This window comes from Cupressus sempervirens, chromosome 2, assembly GCF_028749045.1.
Source record: "Cupressus sempervirens isolate cs-2001-9-10 chromosome 2, ASM2874904v1, whole genome shotgun sequence".
In the NCBI taxonomy this organism is placed as follows: domain Eukaryota; kingdom Viridiplantae; phylum Streptophyta; class Pinopsida; order Cupressales; family Cupressaceae; genus Cupressus; species Cupressus sempervirens.
Genome location: NC_143119.1, coordinates 749,855,493 through 749,873,650, shown reverse-complemented (window position 1 = coordinate 749,873,650; position 18,158 = coordinate 749,855,493). Strand labels below are relative to the sequence as shown.

Genomic DNA, 18,158 nt, shown 5'->3' with positions numbered 1-18,158 from the left:
AAGTATGTGAATGCCAGTAGACAACAACATATATTTAATGTTAGTGACTTGGTATTGGTATGCTTCAGACATGAGAGATTCCTACTTGGAACATGTCACAAGTTGTAAGTCTAAAAAGATTGGCCTATGCAAAATTATAAAGCTTATGAGGTTAGTTTACCACACAACTTAGACATTCTCTTGTATTTAATGTTTTTGACTAGTATGCATTTCAAGAAGGCTCATGGGACAAATAACGGACAAGTGGCTTCACAACATCAGCTCCCAAAGTAAGAAGGAATAAATATCACAAAGTCTAGATAAACAACATCCACTCAACATAGTCAATACAACAGATATTTGGTACAGTAGAATGGGGTGCCAAAAACATACAACATATGGAAATCCATGTGAGAAGCGATGAAATTGAGTTACAAAAGTTAAAATAGTTCAAAGACAACAACTTGCAAGAGCTGCATAATTTTTCAAAAGGGGAAAATGAAGCACAGATTTTCAAGGGTTATAACTTTTTATCTGAAAGAGTTATTTAGTTTTGGTTTTGTTTATTTTGTAATGGTTAGATTAGTTTGAATATGTATATGTGGGCCACAACATTTGGTCAATCAAATTGAACATTTTATTTAAATATTCTGTTCCTTTATTAGTTTAAAATATAAGTATTATAATAATATGGGTTTGAAAATAAGAGATATATGCTTCGTGGGTTCATGCAATGAGCTTGTAGATTCAAGTCTCATCTTTGTTATATAGGATTCTGTTTTTAGTTTTAAATTTAAGTATTACAATAACATGAGTTTTTCTTACAATTTTAGATTATGTATACATTTTGAGGTTCACCACAGTTGTGGTGTTGTGTCAACCAAGGTTCAAAGTCCCTGCTGAGCCATTATGATCTGTCTTTGCAGATCCAACGGACTCCAGGTTTGAGTCAACTTTGTTTTGATGGGGTCCTTGCATTTATATCCTCGGTGGTTTGTAGCTCTGAATCAAAGACATTTCATATGGGACCAAAAGGCCTACTGTCTTTTATATATAGATATGAGTAATCCAACTCATATATTCCAACTTCTTATACAACATTCAATAAATTAGCTGTCAAAATTTCTTGAAGAATAAACCTTCACTCGTAATAAAAGGGAGACTTTGGATATCTGGGCCGTTGTAATTTACTTCACCCAACGAGAATAATTTATTAATAACAATATTTGCGCATTATATATAAATATAAGGCTAATAGAAAGTCATTTACGCTAAGAGTTAAAAATGGAAAAATGCAGCAAAATCTGAATCTTTTTGCCAACTATTTAAAACCCATACAGTTATTATTGATAAATTCTCATCACCATAGCCACAATTAATTTTTAACCACCATTTTAGACATCGTGTAATGGAATGTTAAGCTCATAACTCTTTAAAACGATTGCTAAACCAGCTACAGCTGACAAGCCTCCTTTCCTACAGTCCAGATGTTGAATACATAAATATTATACATTTTCTGCAAAACTCTTTATCTTCCATTATGAAGACAATTTATGAGCATTATGATATTGTAAGACTGTAAACAGCCATTATATGCTGCTGGTTCAGTCTGTTTACAATAACTATAAATTAGCTATTCATTCTAGAAGTTACCAATTATATAGCTCTACATAACAAACTTATCTATTAAATAACTACTATGATGCACACAGATATATACAAAACACCGCCTTGGTAAAGAAACAGGAGAGAAAAAATTATATGTATATAGAAGTTCCTAGGAAACACATTTTAATGTGATCCAATAAAACTGAGATAAATGTTCCTCTTTAATAATTCTTTGTTCAAGAAAAAATAGATTTATTTTTATATATCAGTCATTATGAGATTGTAGAACTGTAATTAAAAGACAAACTAGACGACGCTCTGTATAAACGGATCTTAAACACTGCCATCTCTCTTATTGAGCCGTGAGATACAAAGTTCCCAAAACAGAAAAAAATTCATAAGATCTTACAAAAAGTCAGTTCTGCACTTAATGAGTTCTTTGTTAGATGATGCCAGGGGAAACCAGAGGTTTTACAAAAAATTCTCGCAGAGAAATAATTTTTAAAACTAAACTTTAAAACAACATCAATTGCCTCCTCAAGGCCTGCGGATATTTCCAGCAGCAAAAGTAAGCCATTTCATCTTCTCGCAGGAGAATTCTTTGTTTGCATAGAAATCGTCAGGAACCCTCATGGGATCATCTGTGCAGTGCAACTAGGAGCAGCAGTCTGCTCCACAGGACCCGGCCGTTAAGAAACAGACACATACCATGTAGCTCTGTGTTAAACAATATCTTCTTGAAAGAAGAAAAATATCTGAATCTAAAACAATTTGCAGGTATTCTGCCATGTTCATCTGGAACAACTAGTTAGAACAACCAGTGCCACGCTTTGCACAGTGCTAGAAATGCTCAATCCCTGCTCAATTAAATGGAAGGATTTGGAAGTTCATTTGAAATCAATCTGGAAGTTCATTTGAAATCAATCGTGATATTTAAAGCAATCTTTTTATTTGATCTGTTCCATAGTTAATCTTTAATTACAATGGTTGACTTCATAAATAGCAGCTATCTACTCATGTGTTTCAGTTTCAGCCCACCCACTTGAGTAGTTATGAATAATTTTATATTTCAGTTTGAGTAATACAAATTGCAGAAAACAGTTTCTGTAAATATGTCCATGCATTGCAGCATACCAGCACCCTGCACAGCAATCCACAAAATGACATCACTCTGAACATGATAGTAAATCCCTCGTATCCAAGAACTTCTTCTAAATGAATCAGTTGAGATTAATCAGCTTGCAGTTATTTCAGTCTAGGGGTGACTATAAAGAGTCAGTTCCAAACGGGAGAATGATCTCGTCGAACAAGTCCGGTACCCAGCTTAGTTTTCATTTAAACATTATTTCTATTTTTAGTATTTACCCTGTGGCATACCTAGTTAAACATTATTCCAAATCTCAAACATGCGAATCTATCTTTGAATTTTATTTATTTAAATGACGACTGCTTCTGTAAAACTACTCACCTAAAATTGTAATCAAGGTTTAAGATCTTTACAGTTCGTATGTGACATGCATCCTATACTATATACGATTATTTTTATTTTATTAAAAATGCAAATTTAATATCCTTCAGTTGGCAAAGAAAAATGGAAAACATTCTGTATTTATTTACTTTTATGGGAGACGATCAGATTTACCAATATGTCACGGGCATTACATCATGTGGTCAACGAATAACAGCGTGTGGGAAGGGTGGGCTTCTTGATCGAAGACTTTAGCCTGGTTGACAATAAAGAAACGTTGCTTTTATAAATCAATATTAATTGCTCTGTTGTCATGGTTCTCAAGGATTTCATTACCAGAAATAACATATGATGCAAATTCAGCCAAAATGCAATAAAAACCATGCTTCTTCACCCTGCATTGGCAAAAAATACACTGTACTTTTAGTTCAATACAATGATTCATCTTACAGCTTCTTTTTGAGCCTTCACTCGTACAATATACTTGTTGCGAGGTATCTTGAAACAATTTTATTGTCCAATGAAAATTGTGGAGAAGAGTTCTCCGATTCTCTAAGAAGAGATGTTGCGCTCCTACAGCCATCATCAATTTTCACTGCATGTATGGATGCCAAATGACCTATTCATAATACATATGATACAATGGTCCCATAGAAAAATATTCTATGCACAATTTCAAGGAAATGAATCTGAGCCTTTCTTGATCCCAGGTTTGTTAAAACAAGAGAAAAAAACTACTTTCTCCCAAAGACTCAAGGAAAGTAGAGAATAATTAAATGTTACAACCTTCTCACGATTTTGTGTGCTGTTGCAAAAACTGAAAAGCTGAAATGTCACGGAGAAGAGGTGGTGTCCCTACATCTGACAGATCTACATCTGGCATACTCTTCAACAAATCATCAACAGTAAATGGTATGCTACAAACAGAAGTGCAAGAGAAGTTCAGGCATATCAGTAAGTACTCCCTCCATAAACTTTTTCAATGCTTACAAAGAACAAACATAAAAATTAAAATGTCCATGCTTTTGTATGACACAGAAGAGACAATGGAAACCAAAACTTAGATTTTAAGCATCAAAGGAAGTAACTAATTATATCTATAAAATCATTACACTATGCTAAATTGACCAGAACTGATTAAACTTGTTCAACTTAGTGCAGAAGATATAATTTCTTACCTAGAATCATCATCCAACAAAAATGAATTGGATGAGTTGTGTTGTGAAGTTATCATCTTCTTCATGCTTGCAATAACCTAACAATGGGATTTACGTGCTTTAGAAAATAAAATGCTAACCAATAAAAAATTCAACATTATAGCAAATAGAATCTTGCTAAATAAACATTCAATTTAAAATATCTAACTTCACCTCATTTGATACACTTTGCGTTCCATATTTATCATCCCAATACATGGTGCTTATCCGATATAGCTGCTGAACACTTAAAACCTAATGGTAGTTCCCAGCAAATGAAATTAATAATCACATCATAAATTGCAATTTGATCTATACAGTAAACCTAGTAATAAGCGGCAAAAAAATGCACTGCATGAAGGAGCACATACTGGACAGATATCGTTCATAATTTCATTTAGAGATTTCTTTAGTTTCTGATGTATCACCTGCAAAGAAGAAGATGAAGGTTGGTTTATTTGACACAAGTAACGTAAATATATAATATCACTACTATGACTTTAATGCTGCATCAGATCTGACTATTAATCAATCATCTGTGCTTTTCGAAAAGAGTATCAATGATCATTCTCAGAATGCATAGTTGCTGATCAGGATCACCGGATCTTATTTTCGTATGCAAGGTAATATTTGTATAAATTTTGCAATTTTAATATGAAGCAGATTCTACCTGTTAGGGGGATGATGTTCATCCAACTGGTAACTAAATGAGAAAAGGTAAATTGAATTAAGAAGGAAATAAAACTAAAAGAAGCCATCATAATGACAATAAGCATCTTCATATGCACTTCAGTAATGCAATCACTAGAATACTATTTCATTAGTATTTTATACTGAAACTTGCTTTAATATAAGTGATCAACTAAACAGTGTATCCGATTCAAAGGTAAGACACTATTATACGATCAATTGCAGGCATCCTGTCAGTAACCTAAAGCAGATTCTCCTAGCATGTGAATATTCTAGCGTAGAAAAGGCATAGTCTATTTAAGTTCCATGATAGGTGTCATACCATGTAATGTCCCCAGTATTCACTTCAAGGATAAGTGCTGGAACCTGCAACAAGATGTTAGCATAACACAAATATATATATATATATCGACAAATTAGAGAAAAGAAAAGACCTAAATGCTACCCTTAACCAACCCCTCCTAATCCTTAAGAAGGAACTCTCCTCCGATTACCTAACCCTCTAATGAGAATTAAATTCTCGATTAGGCAATCGTCATACGAGAAATGCTTCCCGAAGGCCTTTGGGATCTCTGAATATTACTTGATAAGAGATCCCACCTTTTACCAACTCTTCTCTGACATATACAAATGACTGACCACTACTACATATATATACATTGTCTCTTAGAGATTCTCAACAAATCTCTCTCTAGGATTCCCTTTGAAGAATCCTGACACTTGCTCTTGAATGCCCTCTATCACTGAATTCCTCTACCAAGCTCTTACTTGGTCTCTACGTATAATATCTAAGGAAATTGACTCTTAGCATTTAAACTTACCTTACCCTTAATGTCTCTGTATTCTCTAGAGATGGATCTCTCACTTATATGTATGTCTCTAATGGCTGGCAGATGTCTACTGTTCCTTAATCCCCAATGTGTATTCACCTATGGTGATCTGTTGTTGTCCCACTCACCTTACCATCTTGGGGTCAATTCTTTCTCAGCATGTTCTGGATGATTACAATATCCCTGGAAAACACAGTGGCAATCTGTACAGTATAGCCTGTGCTTCTATTTGTGTTGACTATTCACAATGTCTGATGTGCTATCAGCAATGTTTGTTAGTTTCTGTACTTGTAGTTTCCTCCCAAATGGACGTATTTAGTGTAGACTAAATGCCCACTCAGTTCCTGCATATATCCCGAGTGCGTGAGTGATCTATGTTAGTTACCTGTGCATTGGCCTATGCTCGTCATGTCTGTAGTTCACGTTTTCGGTGATCGATTTATTTTTAGTCTGCCGTCAATGCTTGCCTCTGCTTTGATCACTGAATCTTTCTATATCTTCTTTGATGACTTCTTGTCTTTTTATTCTCATCCTTCTTCCATGGCCAGTCCCATTGCCATTGGCCTGTGCTCATCGTGTCTGTTATTCACATTTTTGGTGATCAATTTATAACTTTGTCTGTCATCAATTGTTGCCTCTGCTTTGTGTTGGAAATTTGTTCAGCGCTCCCCTCGGGATTCGTGACAAGGGCTTAACCACCTCCTATGTACTATAAGTTGAGTGGTTGTATCGGGCATTGACAGATCGGTCTTTTGGTGCAACAGCAACCCCACTCTAACAAGTGGTATCAAAGCTTGGTCACAAGTTCAAATCCTCAAATCCTCGAGTAACACTGAGGGGGAGACTGTTGGAAATTTGTTCAGTGCTCCCCTCGGGATTTGTGACAAGGGCTTAACCGCCTCCTATGTACTATAAGTTGAGTGGTTGTATTGGGCATTGACAAATCAATCTTTTGGTGCAACGGCAACCCCACTCTAACACTTTGATCGCCGAGTCTTTCTATATCTTCTTTGATGACTTCTTGTCTTTTTATTCTCATCCTTCTTCCATGGCCAGTCCGATCACTTCAACAATCATATGCATATGGTGACTAAATGCCTCTGTTTGACCAATCGTGTCGCTTTGCTCATGCGATTGGGATTTTCTTATATTGGGAATTTGTATAGTTTGTAATATTTAATTTGGCCATTATATGTTATGAATTAAGCTTAAGTTACAAGTGTAGGTGTTTGCATAGGTTAAGCAATTACTTATTTCTTCTAACTGCATTTTGTATAACATACAAATATTGTATATATATTTCATATATTATATGAAATACTATATACAAAAAATAAAGGTAGGTTTATATCATATATTCTCCATTCGGATAATCTCTTAAGGTAAGATTCATATACATATTCCAAATATAAATTTCTTAATTTTGGAAATTACATACATTACTAGGAGCTTATTTTGGGGTTATCACATACCAAAGGTATAGTCCAGTCCAACTTCTACCATATATACCATCTTTGATATTTTGTCCATAATATTCTTTCTTGTTTTATCATTCTTCTCTAATTGATTCAAATGTAGAAGGCCCTACTGAGAGCAGTAAAAGAAATTATTTATCCACAAAAACCTTTCCTCTTCTCAATCTTAAGTTTTACAACTTTTAACTAAGAGTAAGCTCGTGTGCTTCAGCCCAGAAATCTAGTCTTAGTTTTAATGCCTATGAGGATTTTAGTTTGCTTCTATACGTGGTGTTTAATAGTTTGAGTAAAAAAGTCTATAATGTCCCAATTTAGTTTGTTATTGTTCTGCAGTGGTGTTAGCCTGTAATTGACCCTTGAAGGCTAATTATTGTGGATAGAGGGACTTATGAGGCAGATGCTTAGTTATGGGAGGGTCTCTACAATACAGTATGTTCCAGTTTGATCTTCATTTGGCTCATATTGGACTTCGTTTGGGCTTAGTTTCATGATCTTACTGTTCATGATATGAAATAACCCTTACTATAAAAGCACTAAATCCCAATATTGTACTGTGGCAATTCGTCAATTAATTTGCAAACACGCTCTGATACCACTGAAATAACCCTCACGGATTATTGACTCTTTAAGCACCAAAATCTTAAAGCTTCAAGGGTTTGACATTTCGTCAAACAATTAGCAATCAAGGTCGCTAAGAACCAGTGATGAACTGATGTCAAATTTGTAGTCGGAGTTGTACTATGAAAGACAATGTACTATGAATTTTGTCATGCAAAGGGAAGTATCTCAATTAATTCACCAAAGCAATAGATAATAATGCCAATAATGTTTATGAAAGAATCAATGTTTCTTAATCCAATAATCACACAATGACCCGGACTATATAGGAATAAAAACCTGAGATCGCCGGCTCCATCAATGATTATGAAGGGCTATTGATTTAATATCGAATCTGCCTGATCCCAAACTGATGCCGCTAACGTACTGCCAAGCCACTGTCCCGTCTGAGTGTCATTTTACTGGTCGACTCTGGAGCTCTGCATTTTGTATGCTGGCCGGTTTTGTGGCAATTCAATTTCCCTACCCTGAACGGAAACCATGCTTCAGGTCCAATGCAATATGGAAGCCGTCTTGGACTGATGCTACCGGCGGTGTGAAACCCGTGTGTAACCCGCAGTCAAAGGCAGGATTTTGTGATGCTGAGAAATGGTGAATTCCCGAATGCTGGAGCGATGGCCTGAAGTCGCACAAGTCTTTAACACCTAAGCTGGACGTTGCTACACTTCCGTCTCGGCCCTAACTCGTCTTGGTCCTTCCGCAAGGAAATAATAAATTCAACTCGCCCCTTCCAGTTTCTGCGATGTCAACTGGTCCTTGAACAACGACTGCAATGCATGAGAGGAAAGGCGTCTAGCAATTGCTGAGTGGAAACATTACGATGCATGGCAGTGCTGTCCAATTCACCATTACTGGTCGCTCAAATGTTGGATTGGAGTGCGAACGATTACGCTGTTTTTTCCCTTGGTTATTGACCGGGGATAGACTCCTTCGAAGCTGGATTTTTTTGTAAAAACTGCCAGCTCACAAATTCCCAAATCTGATAGCTCCCTCAGTCGAGAAGGATCGACCAATATATGCACCTTTGAGTGCAACAGACTCCCATATGATGATTGAAGCTTGTCTTCAAATAAACCCTTCACTCCTTCAAATTACCACAGCTAAAATTATTCACCTTCAATACACCCGCAAACTCCCTTATTCCATGCGATTTTTACTGGTTTTTAGGAAGTGACGGAAAGGTTAATGAAGACGCCTGTTAGCGATGCTCCAACAGTTATATGGAAACGCTGCCCACTGCTCATTTCGCAAGTCTTAGAATGATCTCCAGTTCTAGCCGGCCCAATTTCGGGAATACGGTATTTCAATAAATGTTCAGGAGTGCTTCACCATTGGATGTATCGCTCTCCTTTTCCCGACCTATTCTTATTGCAAGCTTTTATATGAAATGCGGAAGATGTCCTTTATTCTGCCCTTGGCCTGATTATCTGAATTGAATCCTTCAAAGGATAAAGATGCCAGAACATCAAATTGGCCTTAAGCCACAAATAATCGCCCTGATGAAATGACTGAATGTCACCTCCAATCTGCAATAATTTAGATGATATTTCACACCCTCAAAATTGCGTACCTATTGAGAGTTATCGTTCTCAATGGCCAACTGTGACAATTGCAGAAACCCTAGGTTCCACAATGCACCTGTGAGTGAATCACAATCTGAAACAAGGAGAGATAAAAAACTGCCTGATTCAAATGGAGCCCCGGGGGGCCTATTTATTCTTTCCTCTCCATCTTCTCTAGAGACTTCTAGAACATTTTCGATCTTATCTCTTAAGTGACTTTATTAAATATTTTATGATCCAAGTCACTTTATTAAATTAATTAAATATAAAGTTATCTTTTAATATTTATTTATTTGATAACTTTATGAATAATTAACTTAATATCACTTATTTATTTAATTAAAATAATTAATTAGTCGTCCTTATAAAATGTGCATTATTTTGGACAACCAGATTAATTAAATTAATTAAATCGAACTGTCACCAAAAATGGGGACATGACATGATAAGTCTGGTGATGATTGAGAGGGACCCTTTCTATATTTGGAAAGTGCATTTGGTCACAAGGGGAAATAATAGATGTGACTCCTGTTTCAGACACTATATCAAAAAGATATTTATTTTGGAAGTTAATATTATTTTAGTGGCCAAGTTATTATTAAGTCATTAAATGGTTTATTATAAAGTTATAAATTAACTTTATAATTTCACTTAAGTTGTAGGTTGAGTCATCATTGGAAGGGTCTATTTATTCAAATTCAAATATGCAACCAAAAGCAAAGTTTGCATTGAGCTGAAAAGTGTATGGAAGAAGCTACTAGCCATTGGCGTGAAGAAGAAGCCTCTTGGCTCAATTTGTTATAAAGCAAGCCTCTAGACATGGATGGATTCATTTCAATTGCATTTGATATTTGATGAATTGTGAGTTCAAGTGTTTGAAGGTTTGATAGCTGGAGAAATTGTGAATTTCTCTCAAATTTGATGCACTTTGAGTGTGTTAATTTCTGCCAATGAATTGTGTTGTGATATACTGCTGAAACTGAAGATATTGGACGAAAATTTCTGGGCAATTGATCTTGTTTGAAGCTGCAAATTGCTAGCCCTAGGCGTCCATTTTAATGTACTGCAGATTGGTCTCAGCTGGGCATTATTTCTATACACCATTCACAGCATTTTCTAAGCTGTGTTGGGGTCTCAAGCAGCTAATTTTTCTTCATACAGCCAATGTGAGGGTTTACAGAGAGCGGCAACATATATATGAGAGCTTTTTGGCATACCATGGGCTACATTTCATTACCATGTTCTCTCTAATTTTGTATTAACATTTCAGAGTGTCAAAATCTGTATTTGTATGCATTATGAATACTTTGATGTAATAAAGGTTTGCATGCCAACTATTTGGTTTAATGCCTATGAATCTTGTTTAACAATTCAGACTTTATATATGTTGTCAATATGTTTCTTTTAATGATAGCCTAGTGAAGTAATGTACTTTATTTAGAATGACACGTGTTTGACAAAATTACTTTGCAAAGGGTTCATGTTTTATAACAAGATTTGGCACAAAAGAGATTAGAAATTTCAGTTTAGGCTTTTCAGGTCAACTGTTTGATGAGATGCATTTAACACTAATCTAAAAATATAAAGTAGAAAAAGCAGGGGTTCTTACAAGTTCAGTCAAAGGCATAGGATCATATAATTAAGATTTAATCCTATTAGTTTAGTTAGTAAATTAATCATGGAATTACTTTGTTGGATAGGTTTATCAAAGCCAATGTAAACTAGAAGAGGATAGGCTAATACGTTATTCTGGGGAATCAATTCTAGACAAGGATAATAAACAATCATATTTTCCTTAAAGTTTCAATGACATCATCATGTTTCCATGAACCTGATTGCGTTTCATCTATCATTCTCCTCTGATTGACTCAAATATAAGAGCTGCAACTGAGTGCAGATAAAGATTATTATTTATTGACAGAAATCTTTCCACGTTTAAATTAATGTTTTACAACTTCAAATGAAGAGCGTACTCTCCCACTTTTCCACAGAATTCTAGAATTTGTTTTAGTGTCATGAAAAGGATAAGTTTCATAATCTATTTACATAATGTTATCATGCATCTTGTTGCAGTTCTTCTATCATTCTTCTGATTGATTCAAACATAGAAGGTGCTACTTAGCGCAGAAAAGACCAGTATTTATCCACAGAAATAATTCCTTTATTGAATTCCGTATTTTACAACTTTTATTTAAGATCAAGCTCTTCTGAATTAGCCTTTTGTGCAGATTTCTAACATTGGTTTTAATGCCATTAAAAGAAGTAGATTAAACCATCCTATCTGACTTTTCCACCCCTAATTGACTGTAGATCTGCAAAAGTATTTCCTGTCCATTATATGTTGCTACTATACCAAAATTCTTAAGTTCCATTTTAATTCCCTCAACAAAAATATTATACTTCAGTTTCCAATATTCCAATTGTTGATGTTTGATAGCTTCAGTCAGATAAACTTATATATAATTATGTATGAGATATAATTTATAATGTGTTCATTATATTTGAGATATATGTTTATTGTTATATGAGAAAAATTAATATAATAATGATGTGTGTGTGTGTGTGTGTGTGTGTGTGTGTGTGTGTGAGTGAGAGAGAGAGAGAGAGAGAGAGAGATAGAGATTAAATTTGTTATTTTATTTATTATAAGCTAAGTTACCAATGCATCTGGGCTGAAGGGGGATGCGGGTGCGGATGTGGGAGGATGCGTGGGGGCTGGTGTTAGGAAGCACCATCTTCCTCTGCGGATGCCGTCTAAGCTTGAAGTTCGGGTTATCCCAATTTTCAAAAATTTCCAAAAACTCGCTAAAATTTTCCATTTTATTCTCCTGGATAAATCTGCAGTTATTTGAGCTTTTTATTAGTGTAAGCGTGACAAATTGCTGACTGAATTTTTGTGTCAACTTTGCCAATTTTTTCTGTACTTTGACTGTGCTGTGCCATGACTTGCTCTGCTGTGACTGTCTACTGAATTGCATTCCTCCTTTGGCAAAATAGTTCCTCCATCTGTTCTGCCCGTCTTCGTTTTGCCGTGAGCTGCTAGAGCCGAGTGCTAGGTTTTTAATTTTTAATTTTTTATGACTTTTCTATATTTATAGATTATAGTTTATTAAATTATTATCTTATTATTATAATATATAGTTATTAATAATTTTATAATAGAATTTAAAATCTATGAATCAATATTTGAAAATCTTATAATATTTTATTAAAATAATATTATGAAGTTAAAGAGTATTATATTATAAGTAATTATAATATAAATATTTTACATGATGATTTTTAAGATTTTAATAATATAATTAAATTGCTATTCAAAAATTATATTTTATATTTAATAAAATTTGTATATATATATATATATGGACCACCCTAACGCATCCAAAATCCCCCAAAAAAAAATCCACGCATTCACGCATCAGCACCCCACACCCGCATCAGCATCAAAACCAGAATCGGTAACTTAGATTATAAGATTAACGAATAGATATGTGCGTGTGTGTGTGTGTGTGTGTGTGTGTGTGTGTGTGTGAGAGAGAGAGAGAGAGAGAGAGAGAAAGAGAGATTAAATTTGTTATTATATTAATTATAAGATTAACGAATAGACATGTCCCATGAAGGGACATGTCTCTTCACGGCTTATTCTCAATATAAATAATATATCAATGTCATTTGGAAAACATATACCAAGCAATCCTAGTACTCCAACATGCTATCAAAGCCAGGCTGCAAATATAAGTGTTCAAATACATTTTATAAAGAGCAGAAACAACTACATTGGAAATTCATGCAGCGATAGTTGGATGTGTTGCTTTAATATGAAGAATTGGTGCAAAGCTTGATATGGCAGATTGGACATAGGAGAATTGATGTTTGAAGAGTGCTCGTCATATCTGTCAAACCAGTAATCCTCAATATGGAATACCTTAGGACAATAAAACTAGAGTATATATTGCCACAGCGACCAAATATCTGAGCCACTAAATAACAGCAATCACCAACGGGACAAACAGATCACCCTGACATGCTCATTGTTGGTATCATAGGCATGTTAATTGGTGAGCGACAAGCTGAACTTATAATGCTATTCGCTTACATACATCATTGTGAGTGTTTAACATTTGATAAGGGGATCACTTTGATGATTCTAAATATTTCAGATCAAGTCACACAATACATAGAGGAGCACGTCGAGCACTATGCCATTGATATTAAAAAGAACCTCCTTAATCCAAATTAGTATAATGGTGTGCAACATAATATGATGCAACACTTCTACCGTGTGGAGATGGATAACAATTAGTAGTTGGGAATCTCTACTTTATAATTGTGATATTGCTATAAGGATTTAACTATGTAGTTTATGAGTCAAACTCATTAACCCATATATCATGAGTAGTAATTCACACATGAATCCATCTCTCATGAGAATAAATGGAACACTTAGCACTCATTGGATTCATGGGATTGCAAGCAGAGTGGGTTTAACCATGGAGGGTACTCTGTAGTTAAGTGCACTCGAGCTGGAGTAGTATTGGGATGGGTGACCTCCTGGGAAGTCTCAGTGCTTCACCTCTGTGAGCATCACCTAGATCCAATGAGTGCTAAGTGTTCCATTTACTTCCATGAGAGATGGATTCATGTGTGAATCACTATTCATGATATATGGGTCAATGAGTTTGACTCAAAAACTACACATTTAAATATTGATAGCAATATCACAATTTGACTTGCTATGGAAAATATCTCCTACTTATCAATTGATGAGCTTAAGAGGCTTTCTAATGAATGGTTCATAAGGCACAACATTTGGTGAAGGTTTTGCAAATGGGGTTGCAAGCAGAGTGGGTTTAACCATGGAGGGAACTCTGTAGTTAAGCGCGCTCGAGCTGGAGTAGTACTGGGATGGGTGACCTCCCGGGAAGTTCCGGTGCTTCACCTCTATGAGCATCACTATTTTTGTCCCATTATTTTGGGCATGACACCATTTTAAATAATAATTATAAAATTATAAAATACAATACAAAAAAAATAAATCAATGAAAACTATTTGTCTTACCTTATCCCTCCTCACCTATAAGTCTTTAAACCATAACTCTCTTCCCCATCAAAAGTGGGCGCACATCGTAAAGGAGGAAGAGCGGAGTTCAAGGTAGATTTCATTCTGCTGATTTAAATACCTTATAACAATCAAGATCTCCCACTTTAAATCTATGCAAACCCTTATTTTCTTGGGATGAAGTGACCTGTTAAATGCATTGGTCAACTATGGATGAAATTTGATTCGATAGGGACCCGCACCTTCTCCCATGCGATTTTGGGCAGTTGTTATCTCTGCCAGATGTACCAAGACATCAACTCCTCGGCTGCCTTGGACAGTGGTACCCATATGAGAAAGGTGACTTGTCTCCCCTTCAAATAATGCCTTATGTTGTTTGGATAAAGTTGACCTTGGCGTTTCTTTATTTCCCCCCTCACGCATTACCATGCTCACGTTGGGCCTACCTTCTTGGGGAGCAGCCAGCCTTGCTTGGGGGAGGAGACCTAGGAAGAATTCCGCCCACTTGGCAAATGGGTAAGCAGGTCAGGTGGGGTTAGTGGTAGTTAGGGTTAGTTTAAAATGTGTTAATAGACTTTAGTAGTTAGTTGTTTGTTAGGATTAGTAATGGTTGGTTGGTTAGGTGTTAGTAAAGGTTAGTAGAATTTTAGTGTTAGATAAAGTGTTAATTGTTTAGTGTTGGATTTATAATTAGTTTAGTTAGTATTTAGTATACTGAAATTTAAGATTGGTTTTATGTAATTTTTCTTAAAAAGTAAATAGAATTAGTATTTTAGTAGTATTGTTCTAGTTTATTTTAATTTATTTTAATTTATTTTAATATGTTTTTAATATAAGATTTAAAAGGGTTAGAAGTAGAACGTAATTACGAAAGTAATGTTATTTTAGATATTAGTTAGTAGATAATAGTTAAGATAGTATGTTTAATTAGTTTATGATTTAAAAGTATTAATGTTTTAGTTATTCTTAAATCTTTTTAATTAAGTTGTATATGGTTGCTTTATTATAAATAATCGCTTGTTTTGATTAGAAAGTGAAATGAGGTAGGTAGTAAGGATAGTTAGTTGGGATGTTATATTAGGGATAGATAATGTATCTTCTCTTTGTAATTGGATCATGAACTTAGTAATAAGGTAAAATTAATATTAGTATTAGAAAATTTTATTTACTCTTTTATTTGATTTAATGAAACATTAAAGTTTCCCTGAGTAAGAAATGTTTGAGGTAAAGTATTAAGGTATTGCTAAGGGAAACCTATGTCTGCTTTTCAACCTACCTATAGTTTAACTTGTAAAACAAATTTATAGGATCATGTCAAAACCTAATGTGTCTTAGGTAATCAATCGAGCTTAAAAATTCTACTGTGACCCAGGAACTAAGGAACCTAATGCCTTTTTCGAATTATGATATCACTCTCTAACTAGAGGTCAGCTCTACATCATGTTGGGTCACAACTGGCATTCATTTCTAAATCTTCCCATAACCTTTTTAGGTGACATGTATTAATTTAGTGGATTAATTATCTTTAAAAATAATAAATAAATAAAAAATTGTATGTTTTTGCCCCATTATTTTGGGCATGACAATCACCTACATCCAATGAGTGCCAAGTATTCTGTTTATTCTCATGAGAGATGGATTCATGTGTGAATCACTACTCATGATATATGGGTCAATGAGTTTGACTCAAAAACTACACAGTTAAATCCTAATAGCAATATCACAATTTGACTTGATGTGGAAAATATCTCCTACTTATCTACTTTATAATTGTCGTCTCTCTCTATTCCTCTAATTGTGATTGGGTGATGAAATGTGGAGATGACAATAATTTTTCGAGTCCTATGTTTAATTGTTTATCTCCGATGTTATTCCTCTTCTATCAAATAGTGTGCAATATGTCCTTAACGTGCCTATTATCTGGTATGAATAGTTTAAGATATATTTGTAAATTTCTTTTGTTGTGAATGACTCTCCCGTCCGATGGCTTATCAAGGATTGACAACTACTTTTTCATGCTAAAGTGTATGCTGTTGTGGATCTATAAAAGATACGAACAACAAAAAATTCCGGAGAAGAGGCCAAGTAGTGGGTTTTGAATGCATTAGTGATGGAGACAAATGAGAAGGTATCTTATAAAGGTCTAGCAAATATTGCCCCATGGGAGCACCACGACACAAAAGACGAGTCTAGCCCTGATTGTGAAAGTTGTTACATGTGGTATTAATCGCAAACATTGCTAAATTGGACGAAGTAAAATATAGAAGGAAAAGTCAAATAAAGAGGCATATCATGGGTTTGCGTAAATGTTCAATGTACATGCACAAAGAGTTCATGATAAACAAAGGTTAGCTGCTTTCCAATAATTGTCCGCTTACTAATTTGTGATTGGATAGAGCTATTCATAGGAGAACCATAAGGTCCCACCCCTATTAAAGTTGTATACATACCCAACATTGCCAAACCATCTGAATCGGTTGACAAGTCCACATAAGGGACTATTAAGAGAGATATTACCAAAGAAACAAGATTAATCACCATAGGTGAAGTGCATCTAACCCCAATATAATTCATACATTTAAGTTTCCTTATTTTAATGTGACAATGAATTTAACTATAAGATTCCATAATTTAATGTGATTGATTATTATTCATTTTATGTATGTGATAGTGAATATAATCTTCTATGAAGAACTATTGATTATTTATGCGATTTAATCATACATGGTTTTATATGATGAAATATTGATCCTATTGTGTTGGTATATGAGACCAACCCCATAGCCCTGTGTATCATGATTGGATTAATGAATAATCTCTATATATGTGATTAAAGGTAATGCTTATTACTATAAGAATTATTTGCCTTGACCTTTTCCAAGAATGTTCTCGCAGGAAAAGAGGGAGATTGAGATTCAGAGGGAGTATGACATTTTATTATAAGCAACCTTGAAAGAGAGGGAGCCGATAGAGGATATGATTCAATCAACCTTTCGTGATCTCGGTCATATTTATTCAAAGGGAACAAATCATATTGAGATGGATTTTCTGGTGATCAATAAATTGTAGTAGTCAAGAGGACTGTGATTCATAAATATACCCCTTGACTATGTGATTTTAATGGGCCTACCCCCTGTGTACATCATGAAGAAGCGACAACTTCCCAAATGATGTCACTTGTATTTGCAAAAGTTATTGAAAGGCGACGATCTTACAATAACTTGATTTTTTATTATGATGGATATCTTATGATTTATATGCAGATCATGATAGATTATACTTTGCATGGTCGATGTTTATATGGTAAGCATTATGAGAATGCGTGTGCACATACCTTATAAATATTTTTTATTATATGGTGAATGTTATGTAAATTGATGTTTTGGAGGCCATTACTCAAAGAGTATCTGGTGAATATCATACGTTGATATTTTGGAGACCAATACTCAATTGTGATATCAAAATGGTGAATATTATATCATGTTCTACAGACCATTACCTTATTGAGTACATGGTGAATATCAAGTGTTGATATTCTAGAGACCATTACTCAGAGTATTTGGTGAATATCATATATTCTAAAGGCTAATACTCATGATATCAAATGTGATATCAAAATGGTGGATATCTTCTAATCAAAGATATCCTTAAAAGTTTGTCATTCCTAATATTA

The 18,158-nt window shown here is 34.6% G+C and overlaps 1 protein-coding gene across 10 annotated transcripts in view; it reads right to left on the bottom strand.

The window, feature by feature from the left end:
• Positions 1-2,514: 2,514 nt before the first annotated feature.
• LOC149575589 (myosin-11-like) overlaps positions 2,515-18,158 on the bottom strand; it is a 329,180-nt gene continuing 313,536 nt past the window's right edge. For 5 of the 10 annotated variants that reach the window (XM_089815351.1, XM_089815350.1, XM_089815355.1 and 2 more), the window contains 4 exons: positions 4,623-4,679; positions 4,426-4,506; positions 4,234-4,310; positions 3,425-3,972 (listed from right to left, as the gene is read on the bottom strand). In XM_089815351.1, the coding sequence (XP_089671477.1) occupies positions 3,846-3,972; positions 4,234-4,310; positions 4,426-4,506; positions 4,623-4,679 (342 nt within the window). In that variant the 3' untranslated portion in view covers positions 3,425-3,845. Of the gene's footprint in view, positions 3,312-3,424; positions 3,973-4,233; positions 4,311-4,425; positions 4,507-4,622; positions 4,680-18,158 lie in introns of those variants that run through there. The other 5 variants (XR_016360187.1, XR_016360189.1, XM_089815352.1 and 2 more) reach the window with 3 other exon arrangements.